This window comes from Camelus bactrianus, chromosome 15 (assembly GCF_048773025.1).
Source record: "Camelus bactrianus isolate YW-2024 breed Bactrian camel chromosome 15, ASM4877302v1, whole genome shotgun sequence".
In the NCBI taxonomy this organism is placed as follows: Eukaryota; Metazoa; Chordata; class Mammalia; order Artiodactyla; family Camelidae; genus Camelus; species Camelus bactrianus.
Window position 1 is genome coordinate 53168415 of NC_133553.1, and position 18854 is coordinate 53187268.

Genomic DNA, 18854 nt, shown 5'->3' on the forward strand with positions numbered 1-18854 from the left:
AAAAAACTAGAATGGGATTGTCAACTGTATGGTTTTTATGCTGTTCAAGTGTCCAGAGGGCATGGGGCTATGTGTCTAGCCAATGCAGTGTACATTTTCTAACTGCCCAAAGGCAATATACATACATGTAGGTATGTACATGTGATGTAGGTGTATATATACATATTATATGTGTGGTGGTCCCAGGAGTAGCAGCAAAACTTAAATATTAAGTATTTTATAGACACAAATATTTGGAAGAGAAGCAGGAACAATCTAACCATCTGTTTAAAAAATTCAGTCCATAATAGACATAACAGATGTTACATATTTTCTTTAGTGATTTTTTTCATGGTATAAAACACTGACTAAAACTTTATTCCATCTATAGGACTTCTGGAGAAAATCCAAAAAAAACACATTATTTTCAATTTTTCCAGTATACATGGCCACATTTCAATTTTATAGTTAAACAGTTGAATTACTATGCAAATTATAGATCATTACATTTAATGTGACAGATATTAAAATGTTTGTTATGGATATTACATTTTCAGGATTATTTCTAAATAACATTTCATAAAAAATTTAGCATCAAAAAGTATAAAGGAAGAACCCCCTAGAAAACCAAAATAAAACTTCAATATACAATAAGGCCAGAATTTATATATAGTTGCAATATGCAAAAAAAGTTACAACTGAACCACAACAGATCACTTTTATCATATCTACATTATGGGACAAAGACAACATTCACTTTATAGGCTTTTAAGTTATATATACTACATGTCACTGTATAAAAGGCAAGTCATGATTCAACCTATATTTTATACCATAAAATCAAAGCTGAGGAAGAAAAACGCTTTAAAATAAGTACTGATAGTGTATTACTTGCCTTTTGATCATTTGATCAAATACAAAGGATTAAAGAAATTACATGCAAAAATAATTATGGACTACTGAGGTATTTATATACCATCTTGACACACCAAAGAGGTGAACCATTTTTCACTTACATATGTTAAGCACTATTATAGTTCAGCTCTTTAGTAAACAGAATGTACAAACTCTAATGATGAGTCTGGGTATCTTCAGGAATAAGATAAGTTCCTATAGTCTATAATGAATAGAAGAGACAACTGAGAGTAGAAAGGGTATCTCAGAGCAGGAAATAGTTTACAATTGAAAAATATGAGGTTAGCAAATATATTTACTGACAAATGCACAAAAATTACCAGCCTAATGTAGGGTAGCCATCTTTATAAACCCATTATCTAAAATAGCTAAAATATGAGAACCAAGTAATTTTTTCTCCCCCATAGAACTTCATACAGAAATTAATGAGAAAAGAGATTTATCTTAAACAACTTTATATGCCAATTCTTCTGAAATGTAATTATTAATCCAAAGGATTGAAATATACACATATGTGTGTTTATATACATATATACGTGTGTGTGTGTGTATATATGTATGTATGTGTATGTGTGTATATATATAAATATATATTGCGAATAACTAAACACAGGTATTCATATATAGCTGATAAATATATAAAAAGATGAAAAACAGCTAACAATTTAAAATATACAAATTAAAACACTTTCTCCTATCATTTTAATAAAAATTAAAAGGCTGGTCATACCCAATGTTAATCAGCAAAAATAGGTACTCTAATTAGTGGGACTGAAGATTGATGTTTCTTTGAAAGGCTAATATAATGATATCAACTAAAATTAAACACACACACAGAAATATGTATATATGGAAACCCTTTGGCCTATCAGTTCTACTGTCAGCAATTTACTACCTTATGGACACGTTATATATGGATTTTCACTGCAGCAAAATCTGAACATAAATTTCCACTGATTTAAGATTTATTTAAATAAATCATGGTTAACATGCACACTATGGAATAATATGTGGTCATCAAACAAAACTACATAGATCTGTATCTGCTAAAATAGATCTCTAAGATAATATAATTGAAAAATGTAATTAAGATCCCACAAGTGTGAATCTGTAAAAGAAATACATTTCTACACACAGATAAATCACAAACATTTTCTGGAAAAATAAACTGTTTACAGTGATTATTTTTGGCTAAGAAAGCAGGAATCCGTAGTGTAGGAGATTAATTTCTGGCTTCATGGCTTAAAGTTTTCAATTAATATTAACTTAAAATACAATAATAACAATCACAACTATTTTACTTGTTACCACGTAAGTTCCTTAAGCTCATTCATCTTTGAAGGATAAATGGTTGCTGAATTCATTTGAAAATCGTCTACTGTCAAATATTTACTAAACTCATTCAGCAAACATTTATTAAGTACCTGCTATCTACCAAGCATTGTTCTACATACTGAAGGCATAGTGCTGTAAACAAAAGACAAGCTACTTGCTTCCAAGGAGCTTGTTTTCAGTAGACAATAAATAAATGAATAAATAATTTTTCCAGTGAAAGAAGCTATGAAGAAACTAAACAAGGCAGTGGTGTGATGGTGAATGGTTTAGTTTGGGGACAGCTACTTTACCGAGAGAAGAGGTCAGGAAAGACCTCTTGCAGGAGTTATGTAACATGAGATTTGAATGCTAAGGGAGGCCAGCCACGTGTTCCAGGTAGGGGAAGCAAACAGAAAGGCCCTGAGATAGGGGCAAACACAAAAGACCACTATGACCAGAATTAATTTACTTATTATATGCCAGGCTCTGTTCCATGTTTTCCCAATATTAACAGATAATAATATCCCCAGATTAATAAACATGATGTGTAGAAGAGTAATATGGCATAAGGTCAGAGATAGAGACAGGGAAATGTCAAGAAGGATCTCATGGATACAGTAAAGAGTCTGGATTTTATTCTAAATGAAATGGGGAGCCACTGAAGTTTTTAAGTAGGAAAGTAATGTGAATTGAGTTATGTTTTAAAAATTTACTCTAGGTTACTGCATTGAGAATGGGTCAGATTGGGTCAGGAGTGAAAGGGGGCAGACCAGTTAGGAGGATACTCTAAATAGTCCAGATGAAAGACGATGGTAACTTAAGAGTGGCAGCAGCAGAAATGGGGAGAAGTAGACGAGTGTGGGTTATATTTACAAGATAGGGCTGACAAAGCTTGCTGTTGGACTTACACAAGGGTGATAAAGAAACGCATATTAAATTATTAGTTTTTTGTCTTTTTACATATTATAAAATAAATCAGTTAAAGTATGAAATGATCAAAGCTATAAAACCAGATCAGATACATTTTCTGAGTTTTATAAACTCAATGATCCTTTACTTCTAAAAAGCCTTATTCCTACTAAAATACTTACATTTCTTTCTACTTCAATTAATCTGTCTTTAACTTTAAGAAGCTCTCTAGTAGTTTCTTGACTTTCTCGCTCCCATTTGTTATCTTCACCAGAAGTTGGAGGAGAACTCTGTACCATCCTTTCCTCATCTTGTCTCTGTTTAAGAGCTTCATAATTTTTTTTCACCTAAAATTTTATTTAAAATATTTTAATGGGGAGAAAAATTACCTCCAAGGTTATATTTATCACAATTAATTAGACTCTACAATGGTCTGATGAATGTGAGAGACACTTTATTTTAAAATGTGATAAACAATATGTACAATTATCATTGCTATCATGATCACACTTTATGCTTTATAAAATGCAAATCTTCTCCTTTAGAAACATTAAATATGCTCCCCTTATGTGCCATATTCCTACAATATATTTTGTAATTACAGATCCTATTGTTTATGATGAAAATGCCACTGAAGACTAGATTAACTGGACATAGACAAGTTGCTAAATACTAGCAACTGTTTTTAGAGCTATCTATAGCTGATACAGAATTTTCAAAGATTCCCATGTAAAGAACAAATAAAGACTTGACACATGTAATAATTCCTCTTAAAAAGACACCTAAAGTTGAGGAAGTATCTATATATGTCTTGTCTTCTAGGAAGGATATGTTGCCCAGAATGATCTATGTTAATAAATAAATGACTTCTTTTTTCAAATCTTGATCCATATATAATTACTTTAATTCATTTTATGAACAGTGATCCAAAGATGTATCTTAGCCAGGGTTTCTGGTGTGATTACAACCAAATCCTACTTTAAGTGAGTCAACTCAAAACTAACAACTTGGTCATCATCCTACATTAGCAGATTTTACTGATTAACTTAACTGCTCTCTTCAATTTAAATGGATTATTATTATACTTACCTCAAATTGCTAGTTTATCCTAGGAAACAATTATCATAAATTTCTAAATTAACTCCAAACTTTCTATTAAGGCAGGAAAAAAATGCTCAAAATAATTCAGTGTCTAATGCAACCTCAACAAAGCTTATGGCTCAACCTTTGCTACTACTGAATTAGAAAATAATGATGTGAGACTAAAGAAAAAAGATGCCACGACAGAATGTAATTTAAAGCTTGGCAAGTGATCTAATAGCTGTTCTGGGATTCTGATTTTCCATTTTTAATTTTCAACACCCTAATAAAACAGACAAGTGACGTTATTTCCAGTCTCCTATTTTATATTAATTTCCCACAGGATCTTTTTTCTAGGCTTATAAAGATTATAAACATATGTCACTATTAAGAAGGGGAGCTGAGACTAAAACTCAAAACTTCTCATGTTAGCCCATTGTTCTCACAACTAAGTTTCAAAAATGGTTCCTTTACCTTATGTATCATTAATCAGAATCTTTTAGACTTGAAATACACATATTATCAACCCATACTCAAAACCCATTGACTTTCTGGCTTAGTAGCTTCATGAAGTTGACTTTATTTGCACCATAGTGATACTGCTTAATAGGGCAAACATTTTTACTTTATTTTTTGGACAATTCTTTATGTTAACTAAGCAAAGTTCTAGAATTTCTTCTCTAACAAAGTATGTTCCATGTTTATGTCTGAGACAAACAGCAGCAGTGATGGTATGGGCAAATGGAAAACAAAACCTTTTCCCCTTTCTGCATGAAAACTACATCTTGGGGTAGCTGTTTCTCTGGAAACCCAATAAAACTGGAATGTTCTATGTTGCCAGGCAAGATTGCTTATGGGAAAAAAGACCCTTGATTGGTAAATTACAGTTGTACTGGGAGAACTATAAATATCTAGTAGGAAGTTCTATCTTTGAACTTCTCTGAGTACAGCAACTCTTTAATCTTTTTCTTTTTTTTTTTTTTTGGTGGGGGAAGTATTTATTTATTTTAAATAAATTATTTATATTAAACAAACAAACAAATAATGGAGGTACTGGGGATTGAACCTAGGACTTTGTGCATGCTAAGCATGTGCTCTATCACTGAGCTATACCCTCCCCCCTCTTAAATCTTAAGATCTTAAGATTGTGAAGATCTTAAATCCATGCCTTTGGAGTGGTTGCAAGAGATGATGACTGTTGTGGAACATGAAGCCTCAAAGCCAGGGCAGCTCCCCAGCATACTCAATGTGAATTTTGTCTTCTTGCACCTGAACTGTCATCTGGTGAGAGGATGACTCTCAGACAATTATGTGAAGAGGAACACCTGATAGTGACCTACTATATTACATAAATATCAACTTATATTTTCTATAGTGTTCCTAATCAAATGGTTCTAAACGTGGCCCTTAGGAAATCTGTTAGTCTGAATGTTTGACTATAAAATCACTCTGGGTGTAACTACAGAGATGCTAAAAGGAAGAATAAATCATAACACGATTCTACCAATCTACTAAACACTAACCCTATGGAATGGGCAATCCCCTTCAATTTTAATTTATTCATGTGGGGGAAAAAGACAGCTGCCCCTACTTCACATACTTCATTGAATAATTCCAAATATCACAAGAAAACAGACCTAGAAAAGACCTCAAATTTATGAGACTGAGTGCTTTCTTACACCACACATACTATTTCCCTTGACTTGTATCCTCACATCCGTATCTTTGCCTATCAAACTTTTGCCTGGATTCTCAATAGGAAAAGAGTGTCAGTGAAGTGTAAGTACCACACTGACAGCTTTTCCCAATGAAATATGCCTGCCTCTTTCCCATCCCATGCTCACAATTCTGTTATGTCCCTAACTGCATGGGGGACAATCACACATGAAATAGGATAGAATAAATTATAGTGCATAGACAAAATAGTTTGTTATAGACTCTCTGACAAAAATCTGTTTAATACTCTCAAATTTAAGAAACAGGAAGAAATAGACAAATTATTAATAAAATTACATTGCCTTTTGGGGGGGGTACTTTGATTGACTGATTGATTGATTTAATGGAGGTACTGGGGATTGAACCCAGGACCTCATGCATGCTAAGCACGCACTCTACCACTGAGCTATACCCTTCCCCACATATTGCCTTTTTATTTTCTACTTTACACTTTTCTGTCCAAACAGTTAACAACTGAAATGCTTTCCAAGGAAGTTACTTACTGTTTTAAGCTCCTGGCGCAATTGCTGGTTATAGTTTGTTGATTCTTCCAGTCGAGCTTCTAATGCAGCAATCTTTTCTTCTTTTATTTCAAGGGACTTTTTTAGAGTGGATTCTAACTTTGATTCCAAAAGTTTGTACCTACTATCCAAGTATTAAAATAATTAGTTCATTACTGAAGGTCATAAAATTCTTTTTAAGGATAGTTTATGACCACAGACTCTGGTAGTATAAATAGATCTTATAAGATAGTCTTTCAAATTAAATTATCCTTCTCTTACTGCCCACTTCCCCTTTTAAACTATTCCTGGTAATGAGCAAAAAACTCACTGAGTAAAAGAGAGCTCCAGATTATAGTCTAGGTTGTCAAAAGCAAAAATTAATATTCAAAAAAGGCATCTAGAAGATCTGAGTCTCAAAATATTCCTCTTAGTTGTATAATAAGAATCTACAGAAAGAGGAAGTGGATAGATTTATCATATTATTAAGTATTTGTCTATGATATTAATGTGTAACATTTTTACACAAACATATATGAATAGTTAAGACTTAAAATTCACTGAAAACTTTGTTTTCAGGGTACAGAGTACTTGCAGAATATTAAAAAAGAGAATGATATACTAAAGACACAAATATACACAACGGGAAGAGGAAGGCAGATTTGAGTGTCAGTATTTGTCATCTTTTTGAAGGGTAGGCTCATGAATATTTATATTAGTCTTAATTTTTTTTTTAACAAAAAAGATAGTTCATGAACACAGTTTTTGAGGATGAATCATAAACTAGGACTTATGGATTAATCTATTTCTTATACCTGAGAACCCCGATGACTAAACCAAATAAAAACCTAAAGTATATATATGAGAAATTTTATCATATTCTGCCTTTTACTGTAATTAACTTATATGTATCTATTTTTTCTTTTTCAGTTTTATTAGGTAGAATTATTACAGTTCAACTGCACATACACATTGTATTTCATGTAAATACATATATACAGTATACTGCACTTTTTTTCAGTTTATATATATGTACTGATTATTGTTTCTAAGAACAGATTAGAGCTTTAGCTTTTTAAACTTGAATAGTTATCAAAGGAATAAAGCCAACTACAAAATAAGAATCAACAGAATGCAATAATCCAATCATAAAGGACAGTCAAATGTGCATACACATACTCCATGTATCTATTTTTTTGTTCAACCAGATTTTAAGTTCATTGAGAACAGAGAACAAATCTCACTCATTCTGGTAACAGCTTGAGTCAACAAGCAATTTTAAAGCATTTAATGAGTGTGACTTTGGATATATTAAATTTGTGATGCTTGAGTTCTGGACTGTCCAAATACAGATGTCCAGTAAGCAGAGAATAATATGGACATCAGGTGAGGTGATGGATGGGAATGATAAGCATTCAGAATAAGTGGATAAGAAGCCTAAGAACATAACCCTAGGAAACTATATTGACAGAGAAGACACAGGAAAAGAGCTGTTAAAAGAGAAAAACAAGAGTGATCACATAGTACTGTTTGCAACTCCACCACTAAATTTACTTTTTTGATTTTATTAACACATTCAATTCCATAACTAGACTATATAGTCCTTGATGGCAAGAATAAATATCTTAATAATATAATATTTTCAAAGGGGGTTAGAGGGAATAAAATCAACTGGAAAGATGAAGAGGTCAGACTAACAAAGGAATTAGGGATACCATCTGAGATTAGAGGTAAAGACAGATGCAGATATAATAATTCCAAGATGGAGGGGATGGAATGTTAAAGAAATTTATGTCTATGAACTTACTTTCTTTGTGACGCTAAGGCTAACTTACTGGCTGAGAAAGAAGCAGGTTTAGTGTCTTAAGACACTTCTTTTCCTGATCCCCAGATTCGATCATAGTTATTAACTATTTTCAATTCCTTTTCCTGAAAGTTTTAGTTCAATATACACACCCTTATCTCTATGTCTAATGCTTTCATTATAAAATGAAAATGCGCCAACTAATGAACGCACTTATATCTTGTCCAGACTATTACAATAACTTCCTAACTCATCTCCATGCCTCCAAATTTGCCCTTTTCTAATATATATTTAATATTACTCAGAATTGCTCAACACACGTTTGTGCTTTATTTGCATAGAATGCCCTTCCCCATTTCTACCTTGCAAATTTCTGTCATTCTTCAAGGTTCAGTTGAAACATTATCATTTATTTGATGCTGATGATCAGCAGATAATGAAAGCTTAATTGACACTGACTAACTGCATGAAGTAAGGCTTGGGAAGCGGTGCCACAATGTGAAGGGCCCCTCTAGAGATGGGCTAATAAATTTAAAACAGGGACAGTTAAGGCAGCTACATGGTTTACTTTTTTTTGCTCTACTTTTTAAATGTCTTACACATGGCAGGCAAAAACTCTGAATAAAGCAGTGGTATATATTTAGTATCTATATCAAAAGATAGTCAACTAAATTGGCCCTTAACTGTATGTCTAACTCAAAAAATATTTTCTCGTGAAATATCTGTATAGTAATTCAGTTAAGATTATTTGAATTGACTGCTAGAAAAAAATGCCTCAAATTACTTCTATTTGTTATTATACAACTAACCTTTAAAGGTATCAATGTATTCTATTAACTTTGAATATTTTCAAAATTACAAAAATAAATCCCATATAATCAGCATCAATTTTCCTATATTCATTTATTTTATACAGAATAAGACACTTGCTAGAACATTAATATGGGTAGATGACAAAATATAAATTATATAACTACAAAAATTCCACTGAATTAAAGTCTAATCTATATAAAACAATATTAACAATACACACTTCTATTCTAGCTGTAACTAGTGGCCAGCTAGATGCTAAGCTAACTACATGAAAATCCAATTAACTGTTTGATAGACTATAGAGAACAAAAATCCTCTTTAAGTATGTACTGAACACTCTCAAATTCAAGTGTGTATAAGTTAATTTTTTACTGTTTGTCAAGCCTAGTTTTTCACATTATTTTTATATCTTAATGGCTTCTCAGTGTATTTTCCTTTGTTTCAAACATTTCCTCCATTTCTCTTTAAGTTCACATTTTGGCACACAAAATAAATGGAGAATTGAGGCATGTAAACACATCATTCAAATAAAGAATAATTTGCTTAAATTGACTGTGTATTTCATGACACAGGACTTTGTTGGTAATGTCTCATTCTACTTTCACAGGCAATGACAGCCTCTGATCTTCTGTTACCTGGGAGACATCCTGTTTTCCTATTATGTAATGGTATTTATATAAAACCATTTTGGTTTTTTCCCCTTATATCAATGTTAGATAGTTTGTATTTGATTTTTAATTTTTTTTCTTATAGAACTTTCTCTAAGGTTAGAAAAGAACCAGAAACGGGGTGAAATACATAAACGTATCCTGTAGTTAGAATAGGAAAGAATCAATGTTTCAGCAAAATAACAACAATAATTTCAACTGTTTATTCTCAAATAGACTCACACCTCATCTTAGCCAAAAGGCCAAGAAGCAGTATCAAATAGACATAATACTCACCTGTCGTCGGTACTCTGCTCATCGTGTAAGAGTCGCTCTTTATTTAACCCTATCTTCTCAAGCTCATGAGTTAATTTTTCAAGATCATTATTCATTTGTTGAGTCTTCAACTTTTCACTCACCAAATCCTTATTTTAAAAGTAATACAAAACTCACATAAGTGTTCTGAACATAAACATTTAAGGAATTCAACCAAAATTCCAACTACCACCATCATCCAGAAACACACATTCAAAACAGGAAAGATAGAAATGCTGTTGCTGAGCTTTTCCTTCACTGATAAAAAAGAACAGTTAAACAACAAAATTATAACCTAGCTCAAAAAGTATTGTTTTCCTTCCTTTATCTTGCTAAAGCTTCTTTTTAACTTTTTAGTGTTAAAAACTGAAAGGAGAAACTCATGCTTTTGAATACACACACCTTAGGTCTGAAAACTGTGGGTAAAACACGCATTCATTAACTTTTTAATAATGAACTAGAACCTTAGTGCATATTCCTTTTATGAATATATTTTGGATACAACACCCTTCTCCCACCACAAGCACTCCTCTCCCAGTGGAAGAGGCCTAAGACATTGACCTGAATAACTAGGGGGAATTCTTAGAGGTTCAGGAACAAGGAACCAATTGCTCATGTCTGTTAAGACTATAGAAGAGAAAGAAAAAAAAGTGAAAAGATAATAATGGTCCCCTCTCAATGCCTCTTTAGTGGAAAGGCAGATTTCCCAAAGTGAGTTTCTGTCAGAATGATAAGCTACTTTTAAATTGAACTAAAAGTTATTATATATAGTATAGCATAGGAATAGCAAAAAAGAGCCAAGCATGTGATCTTCTGAGCTACACCAGTCATGTTTCACAAGACCTAGTGTCAATCTACTCCAGTGAATTTAAGAATTCTTCTTGACGCACAGATCCAACCAAATACCAATTATTCGATGTTGACCTTTAAATTCAACCGGATTTGCATTCCTAGCTTAGCAGTCAAAATTCATGAGGCTCTGAAGTCTGAAAGATCAGGATTTGAATCCAGGAATCCAAATCTACCATTGTGATCCTGAGTAAGCTACTTAATGTCTCTGAAACTCAGTTTTCTAATCTAATGGAGATGATGATCATAAAGGATTGGTTATAAAAATTATATAAATATACATAAATACCACTTATGAAGCCCTTGGCACAGTACTTGGCACATAGTTAGTACTGAGTAACTAGTTGCTATCATGCTTATTATACTTACATTCAGTAAGTTTTGATGAAATATTTTAATACTATTTTGAAATAAAAGTATAAAGTTACAATGTAACAAGTCAGATACCACATGGAAACCTTATTACTACAATTTCTTAAAAAATTCAATTTACATTTACTCCTTATTTTAACAAAAGTAGGGAACTAGGAAACTGTTTCTAGTTTCAATTTTCTACTTTGACCCATAAATAGATAATGCAAATTACTGCAATAAAATTTAAAGAAGCCTTGAGTTAAAAACGTAAAAAATATTTGTTTGAAATTTAACTATATTTACCTCTCTTAAAGTAACCAAAGTTTTTATATCAATAGTTGCTCTTTTCACAAGCTCCTTATTTTCTTTCTCTAATTCTTTCAGACGAATGCAGGATTCTTTATAAATACCAATCTCTTTGGAAAGGGTTTTGTTTTCTTTTTCCAAATTTCCAATTTTCACATTATTTTCTTCTAATGTGGTATCTTTTATTTCTGCTTGTTGTCGGAGTCTTTTATTTTCCTTCTCCAGTTGTTTCTTATCCTTTTCTAGTTGAGAAGTCTCTTGCTCTAATGATTTATTTTCTTTTTCTAGCTGTTCTAGTCTTTTGCTAGATATTTTTAACTCTTCCAGATTTTTTTGCAACGTTTGGTTTTCCATCTCTAAGTCTTGTAGTTCACTTTCCAATTGCTGAATTTTTTTATTGCTGTTTTCTAGAGCTTTCTGTAGTCTCTGATTTTCTGTATCCAAACCCTGGTAGCTAACTTCTAAGCGCTCTGTTTTCTTGAAAGATGCTTTCATGAGCTCTAACCCTTTCTTAAGTTGTTCTTTTTCACTTTCCAATTCTTTATTTTCTAATTGTAGCTGCGCCATTTTCATGCTTGCACACTTCAAAGATTCCACATTCCTTCGTAGTTCTAAGTTTTCCTCATCAAGCTGGGAATTCTCTTTTTCTAGGGATTCTAACTGAAAAGTAAGGTTTTTAAAGCTATCCAATGTTTTTTTAAACTTCCTATTTTCTCTTTCTAGCTCTGAATTTTCTTGTTCTAAGGCTTCAATTTTTTCACAAGTAATTTTTAAATTGGTTATCTTTTTCTGTAACAATTCATTTTCTTTTTCAAGATGATGCAACTCATTTTCAAGTTCTTCTGCTCGTTCTCCTTTTTCTTTGTAATGTTCTAATTCTTTTCTAATTTGTCTTTTTTCAAATTCAGTCTTGCTTAGCTTACTACTTGTTTCTTTGATAGACTCATGGAGAATTTTATTTTCTTTTTCAATGTCTTTCACCCTTGCTTCAGCACTTATCTGGGAGCGCTGCCTTAAGGAGGACACAGTTTGATTCAGATGTTCATTTTCCTGTTCCAATATTTTAATCTAAAAAAAAGAAAGGAGAAACTTTAAAACTTGACTGAGCATAAGTAAATATTTAAAATTACATAGTTTCTCCCTTCCAAAAGCTAACAGGAAAATCAAAGCATAAAAAGGTAGTCAAATTGTCTATCTTAATTTTAATTTTCACAAATGTGTACTGTGAGATCACTCTGTACATGTACTGCCAGGTCATTAAAGTTCCTATCTTTAGGGAGTTCATAATGTAAAGGAATGATAAGATGATTAAGAGAGATATATTTAATACTAATCAAAATGATCTTCAGGCTATTTACGGTTACATGTTTCAAATTCAAAGATGAGTACAGGTGAAACATAATAGACACATTATCTTCTATGTTTGTGTGCGTGTGTGTGTGTGTGTGTGTGTGTGTGTGTGTGTGTTTAAATGGAGGTGCTGGGAATTGAACCCAAGACCTCCTGCATGCTAAGCATGTGCTCTACCACTGAGCTGTACCCACCGCCCCTCTTCTTGAAGATATAAAGCTTTTACTTTTATTCAAAAAATTTTGCAATGTATATACACAGTGAATACTCAGTAAATATTTGCTGTGTTATAAGAGTATATACATTGCTGTGTATTTGTGTGAATACATTCCACAAAAGAATTCTGATTTAACAATATCAAAGTAACAAAATCCCCAGTACATTTTAAAACTAATACATCCAATTTATAGCATGGCCTACTGTAATGGTTCTCGAAAAATTTAGTGTGTTAAACAATCCCCTGAGAACCATGCTTAGCTCTAGAATTTTTGTTCTGTAGATCCACGGAAATCTGCATTTTTATAGGTGGCCTGAGAACTATACCTAGATAGTATAAAACAAATCACTTTACTTCTAAAAAAGTAGAAATTTTAAAACAGCCAGCCACTTAATCTATTTAGTTCTCAGTTTCCTCAAGCATAAAATGAGAATGACCAATAAACACCTGAAAGCAAGTAGGAAAATGCCCAAGATGGTTGCTGCCACCACCTGTCCCTCTTTAGTGAGGTCAGAGTGTAGCTGTATTTCACCCCAACTTCATTCAGGGACTTTAAAATCTGCAGCTCGAATCCACAGACACTTGAGAGCAATTTAAACACAGGTACCACAAAATTTTATACCAGATAATTATTAAGGACACAGGCAACTTAGAAACTTATAGGTTTTCCCTTCAACTTTTTGTTTCTAACCTATTTTACATAGGATAGAAAATGAGGAAACACCATTTTACTTTAAAATCTAAAAAATTCTAAAATATTTCCACTTAATGTTATTATGAACATTTTGTTATCTTAACTACAGAATAACTTTTGTTAATAAATTTTAAAAATATGTTGCTTATAATAGGAAAGTTATGAACCTGTCTCTCTGAATTTTCTCTAAGTGTTTCAATTGTTTTCTCAAGCTGAGCTTTCTCCTTCATTAGATCCTTGCTTAAATTCTGACAATTCTGAAGACTTTGCTTTTCTTGAATAATCTCATTTTCAAGAATTTCAACCTGGAGGAAATGAAATCACAAAAACAATGTATCATTTAAATATTGCCCAACAGTGGGAACATGTAAAAACAAAAGCTAATCATTGAATAAAGGAAAAAATACAGTTTTAACACCCAAATGGTGATATTTAAGAATTTCAATGAAAATATCAAGTCATATTCCAAGCTAATTTTAGCAGCTATATAAAACACACAGACGTGACTATCTTTCTTATCCTCTGCATCTTTGAGGGCAAATTCTACTTCTAATCACAAACACAAATCTAACTGAATACATACACACATGCCATATGAAGAATGTACAAATCTTATTGAAAACTCTCTTGGCTTAAATAGATTTGTAAAGTAAAATTTTAATTATCATCAAGGAATTTCATTGCACAAAAAGGAAAAAATGAGAAATGGTGGTGAAAAGTTTAATGAGGAAACAAGAAGAGACCTGGATTAAAAAGAAGAGAGAAAAAGAAAACTACTAGAGAAAAAAGGTCTGAACAAAACTTGAGCAAATATTTATATTCTAGATTTAAATTTATTGTGAATTATACATTTCAAAGATACAATAAAGTAAGCTATTATTAAGTATGAAAAAGCAAATTCAACTTCGAAATATGCCAAACTATTGATTTCCCCATTATTATAAAACATTATTAAACCAGGTAATAAAAAAAAAAAAGAAGACTTAGGCATATAAAATATTCCACTTCAAGTTTAAATATTACTTAAATCCTTATATCAATAGTAAGGAAGTCTAAGAATGTTAATAGTCTTTCATAAAGCAAGTTGAATTTTTCTATTTTAACATCAGTGGAAGATAACCACACATGGAAATCAATCTTTCAGTAATATCTCAAAAGCATCAAGTCATAAACCTTATCTAATAATTCAATCAACATTAACTTACATGACCAGGAACCTTTAAGCTATTAACAACTAAATTGGTTGTCTCATTACTGACTGAAATATATGGATAGCAGATTATTTAATTAAATCGTTTGCTGTTTTACTCAATGAAATTCAAGTGAAACATTCAGTTTATAAAAGGCATATGATGAATTGGTGAAAACTCGCTAGAATCTCTAAGAATTTACTAATTAGACTTAAAAGCTAATTTAAAAATCAAATTATAATTGCCAGATCCAATTACACCGAAAACCAAAATAAAACTGTTCCAAGTTCTAAATGGCCATTCCTATTTTAACATTATATTTATTATGAAATGCTTAGTAAGTTTATTTGGTTAATGGATTAAAAATGATGCAAGAAGGTTTTAAAAGAGTAAAAATCTTGCAAGAAAATCAAGGAGTCTATTCACATTAAGGCAGTGGTTCTCAAGGCACGGCTCTAAAACAGCAGGTTAAGTATCACCTAGGAACTTTCAGAAATGAGATTTCTTAGCCCCCCCGCCCAGACCTACTAAATTAGAAACTCTGGGCATGGGGCTCAGCAATATGTATTTTAGCAAGTCTTGAAGGTGATTCTGATGCAATACCTGTTCAAAACTACTGGTCTAAAAATTAGGGAGATTTTACAACCGAGTCTAGAAACACAGAATCTATCAAAAGAAAAACTAGACATGGCTGACTATATATATAAATAAAAACTAATTCATAAGGACATATGTACAAAAATATTTTTTACAGTATTGTTTACAGTGACCAAGAACTGGAAACAAAAGTGAAAGCACATTTGGGGGAGTATATGTGATGGGAAGTGTTCATGATAAATACATCATGTATGTTTCTATATGATTTCTATTTATGTGTGTGTGTGTATGTGTATGTATGCAGAAAGATATGCAAAAATAAATTACCTGGACTAACTGCCCCACAATTGGAATACAGAATACCTCAGAGATATTATGCAAGTCTGGGTCCAGACCACCGCAATAAAGTGAGTATCACAATCAAACAAGTCACAAGAATTTTTGGGTTTCCCAGTGCATGTAAAAGCTATGTTTACATTACACTATAGTCTATTAAGTACGCAATAATGGCACTACACTTAAAAACATCAATTGCACACCTAATTAAAAATACTTTATTGCTAAAAAATGCTCTCATCTGAGCTTTCAACAGCTCAATCTTTTTGCTGGTGGAGGGTCCTGTCTCAGTGTTGATGTTTGCTGACCAGGGTGGTGGTTGCTGAAGGCTGGGCTGGCTATGGCAATTTCTTAAAATAAAACAATAAGGTTTGCTGCATCAATTGACTCTTCTTTTCATGAACAATCTCTATGTAGCATGGAATGCTGCTTAACGGCATTTTACCTACAGCAGAACTTCTTTCAAAACTATAGTCAATCTTCTCAAACCTGATTGCTGCTTTACAAACTAAATTTATATAATACTCTAAATCCTTCGTAGTCATTTCAACAATCCTCACATCATCTTCCCCAGGAGTAAAGTGCATTTCAAAAATCCTCTTTTTCACTCATCCATAAGAAAAAATTCCTCATTCATTAATTTTTTATCATGAGATTGCAGCAATTCAGTCACATCTTCAGGCTCCACTTCTAATTCTGATTCTCTGGCTGCTTCCATCAAATCTGCAGTTACTTTACTCCACTGGAATCTTGAACCCCTCCAAGTCGCCTCTGAGGGTTGGAATCAACATCTTCCAAACTCCTGTTAACGTTGGTATTTTGACATGTTCCCATGAATCACGAATGTTCCTAATTGCATCTAAATGGTGAATTCTTTCTAGAAGATTTTCAATTGACTTTGCCCAGATCCCTCAGAGGAATCACTATCTATGGTAGCTAGAAGCCTTACAAAAATGTATTTCCTAAAGAACAAGATTTGAAAGTTGAAATTACTCCTTGATCCATGGTGTGCAGAATGGATCTTGTGTTAGCGGACATGAAAACATTAATCTCACCATACATCTCCACCAGAGTTCTTGGGTGACCAGGTGTACTGTCAATGAGTGGAAATATTTTTGAAAGGAATCTTTTTTTTCCTGAGGAATAGGTCACAACAATGGGCTTAAAATATTCAGTTAACCATGCTGTAAACAGATGTTCAGTCATCCGGGCTTTGTTGTTTCATTAGTTTGGTCATCCAGACTTTGTTGTTTCATTAGTAAGGCACAAGAAGAGTAGATTTAGCATAATTCTTGAGGGCTCTATGATTTTCAGCATGGTAAATGAGCATGGGTTTCGACTTCAAGTCACCAGCTGTGTTAGCTCCTAAGAAGAGAGTCACTCTGTTCTTTGGAGCTTCAAACCTAGGTACAGATTTATCCTCTGTAGCTATGAAAGTCCTACATGGTATCTTCTTCCAAGAGAAGGCTGTTTCATCTACATTGAAAATCTATTGTTTAGTTTTGCACCATTCATTAATTATCGTAGCTAGATCTTCTGGATAACTTGCCACAGCTTCAACATTAGCACTTGCTGCCTCATCTTGCTCTGGACTAGACTTTGGTTTAAGGAAATATTGTGGCTGAGAAGTCTTCTATGCAGACCACTAAAACTTTCTCCATATCAGCAATAATGCTGTTTCACTTTCTTATCACTCATGCATTTAATGGAGTAGCACTTTTAATTCTCTTCAAGAACTTTTCCTTTGCATTCATATCTTGGCTCACTATTTGGTTACAAGAGGCCTAGCTTTCAGCTTATCTCAGCTTTCAACATGCCTTCCTCACTAAGCTTGATCATTTCTAGGTTTTGATTTAAAGTGAGACATGTGACCCTTCTTTTCACTTGAACACACAGAGGCCATTGTAGGGTTATTCACTGGCCTAATGTCAATATTGCTGTGTCTGAGGGAATAGGGAGGTTCAAGGAGAAGGAGAGAGACAGGAGAATCATCAATTGGTGGAGTCATCAAAACACACACACCATTTATCAATTAAGTTAACTGTCTTATATGGGTGTAGTCTGTGGCACCCCAAAAAATTTATAATAATAACATCAAAGATCATTGACCACAGATCACCATAACAAGTAACAATGTAAGAGCTTGAAATACTGTGAGAATTACCAAAATGTGACACAGAGACACGAAGTAAAGCAAATATTGTTAGAAAAATGGTGCTGATGGACTTGTTTGAAGCAGGGTTCCCACAAACCTTCAAGTTGTAAAAAATGCAATATCTGTGAAGTGCAATAAAGTGAAATGAAATAAAATAAAAAATGCTTATATTTATGTTCAATCAAGGTCTAATTAAAATTCAGATTTCATAATGTCTAAGTTGTGGTCTCTAAATACAATTTCTTACTAAAAGGAACAAGGGCATTTTAAAGAAATGGCTGTTTCCAGGTTTGAGGCAGAAAATGTTTAAGAGGAACCTAGAACACTTTGTCATGGCAGAAAGCAAAGAAGCTCTCCAGGAGTTCTAAGGTCATGTTAAAAGGATTCAGGAAGCAACTTAAAGAGTTGGGACAGTAAGAAATAAATACAGTGCATTGAAATGCTTCAAATATTTTTAAACCCATGAGTTCATAGTGATACTAAAACAAACAAACTCACTCATTAATTGTCTCAGGAGGATTTGAGAGAACCAATTCACTACTAGGAAACTGGTAAGTAAAGGTAAAGAATCAAACATTCCTCCTACTTTACCCCTAAGAGTTGTTTCTCAGAGTAACTAAGGTGATTGTTTTTTTTAAACCAATAGTTTTTAAAACAAAGTTTTTCCTATAGAAATACTCCAGCTATCAAATTAAGAAGGGATGATATAATAGCAGGATTTTTTAAACTCTGATTAAAGAAAGGATCTAAGCAAATGAATTTCCATGACAACTAACATCACAGAAAGAGAGACAACCAGACATGTGCCTCCTGA

The 18854-nt window shown here is 32.7% G+C and overlaps 1 protein-coding gene across 10 annotated transcripts in view; it reads right to left on the reverse strand.

The window, feature by feature from the left end:
• The window catches only part of CCDC88A (coiled-coil domain containing 88A), a 105067-nt gene that overhangs the window by 29335 nt on the left and 56878 nt on the right, over positions 1 to 18854 (reverse strand). For 7 of the 10 annotated variants that reach the window (XM_045514360.2, XM_045514361.2, XM_045514358.2 and 4 more), the window contains 5 exons: positions 13930 to 14067; positions 11499 to 12569; positions 9975 to 10102; positions 6417 to 6558; positions 3300 to 3464 (listed from right to left, as the gene is read on the reverse strand). In XM_045514360.2, the coding sequence (XP_045370316.1) occupies positions 3300 to 3464; positions 6417 to 6558; positions 9975 to 10102; positions 11499 to 12569; positions 13930 to 14067 (1644 nt within the window). The remainder of the gene's footprint in view (positions 1 to 3299; positions 3465 to 6416; positions 6559 to 9974; positions 10103 to 11498; positions 12570 to 13929; positions 14068 to 18854) is intronic. The other 3 variants (XM_074341156.1, XM_010951872.3, XM_045514357.2) reach the window with 1 other exon arrangement.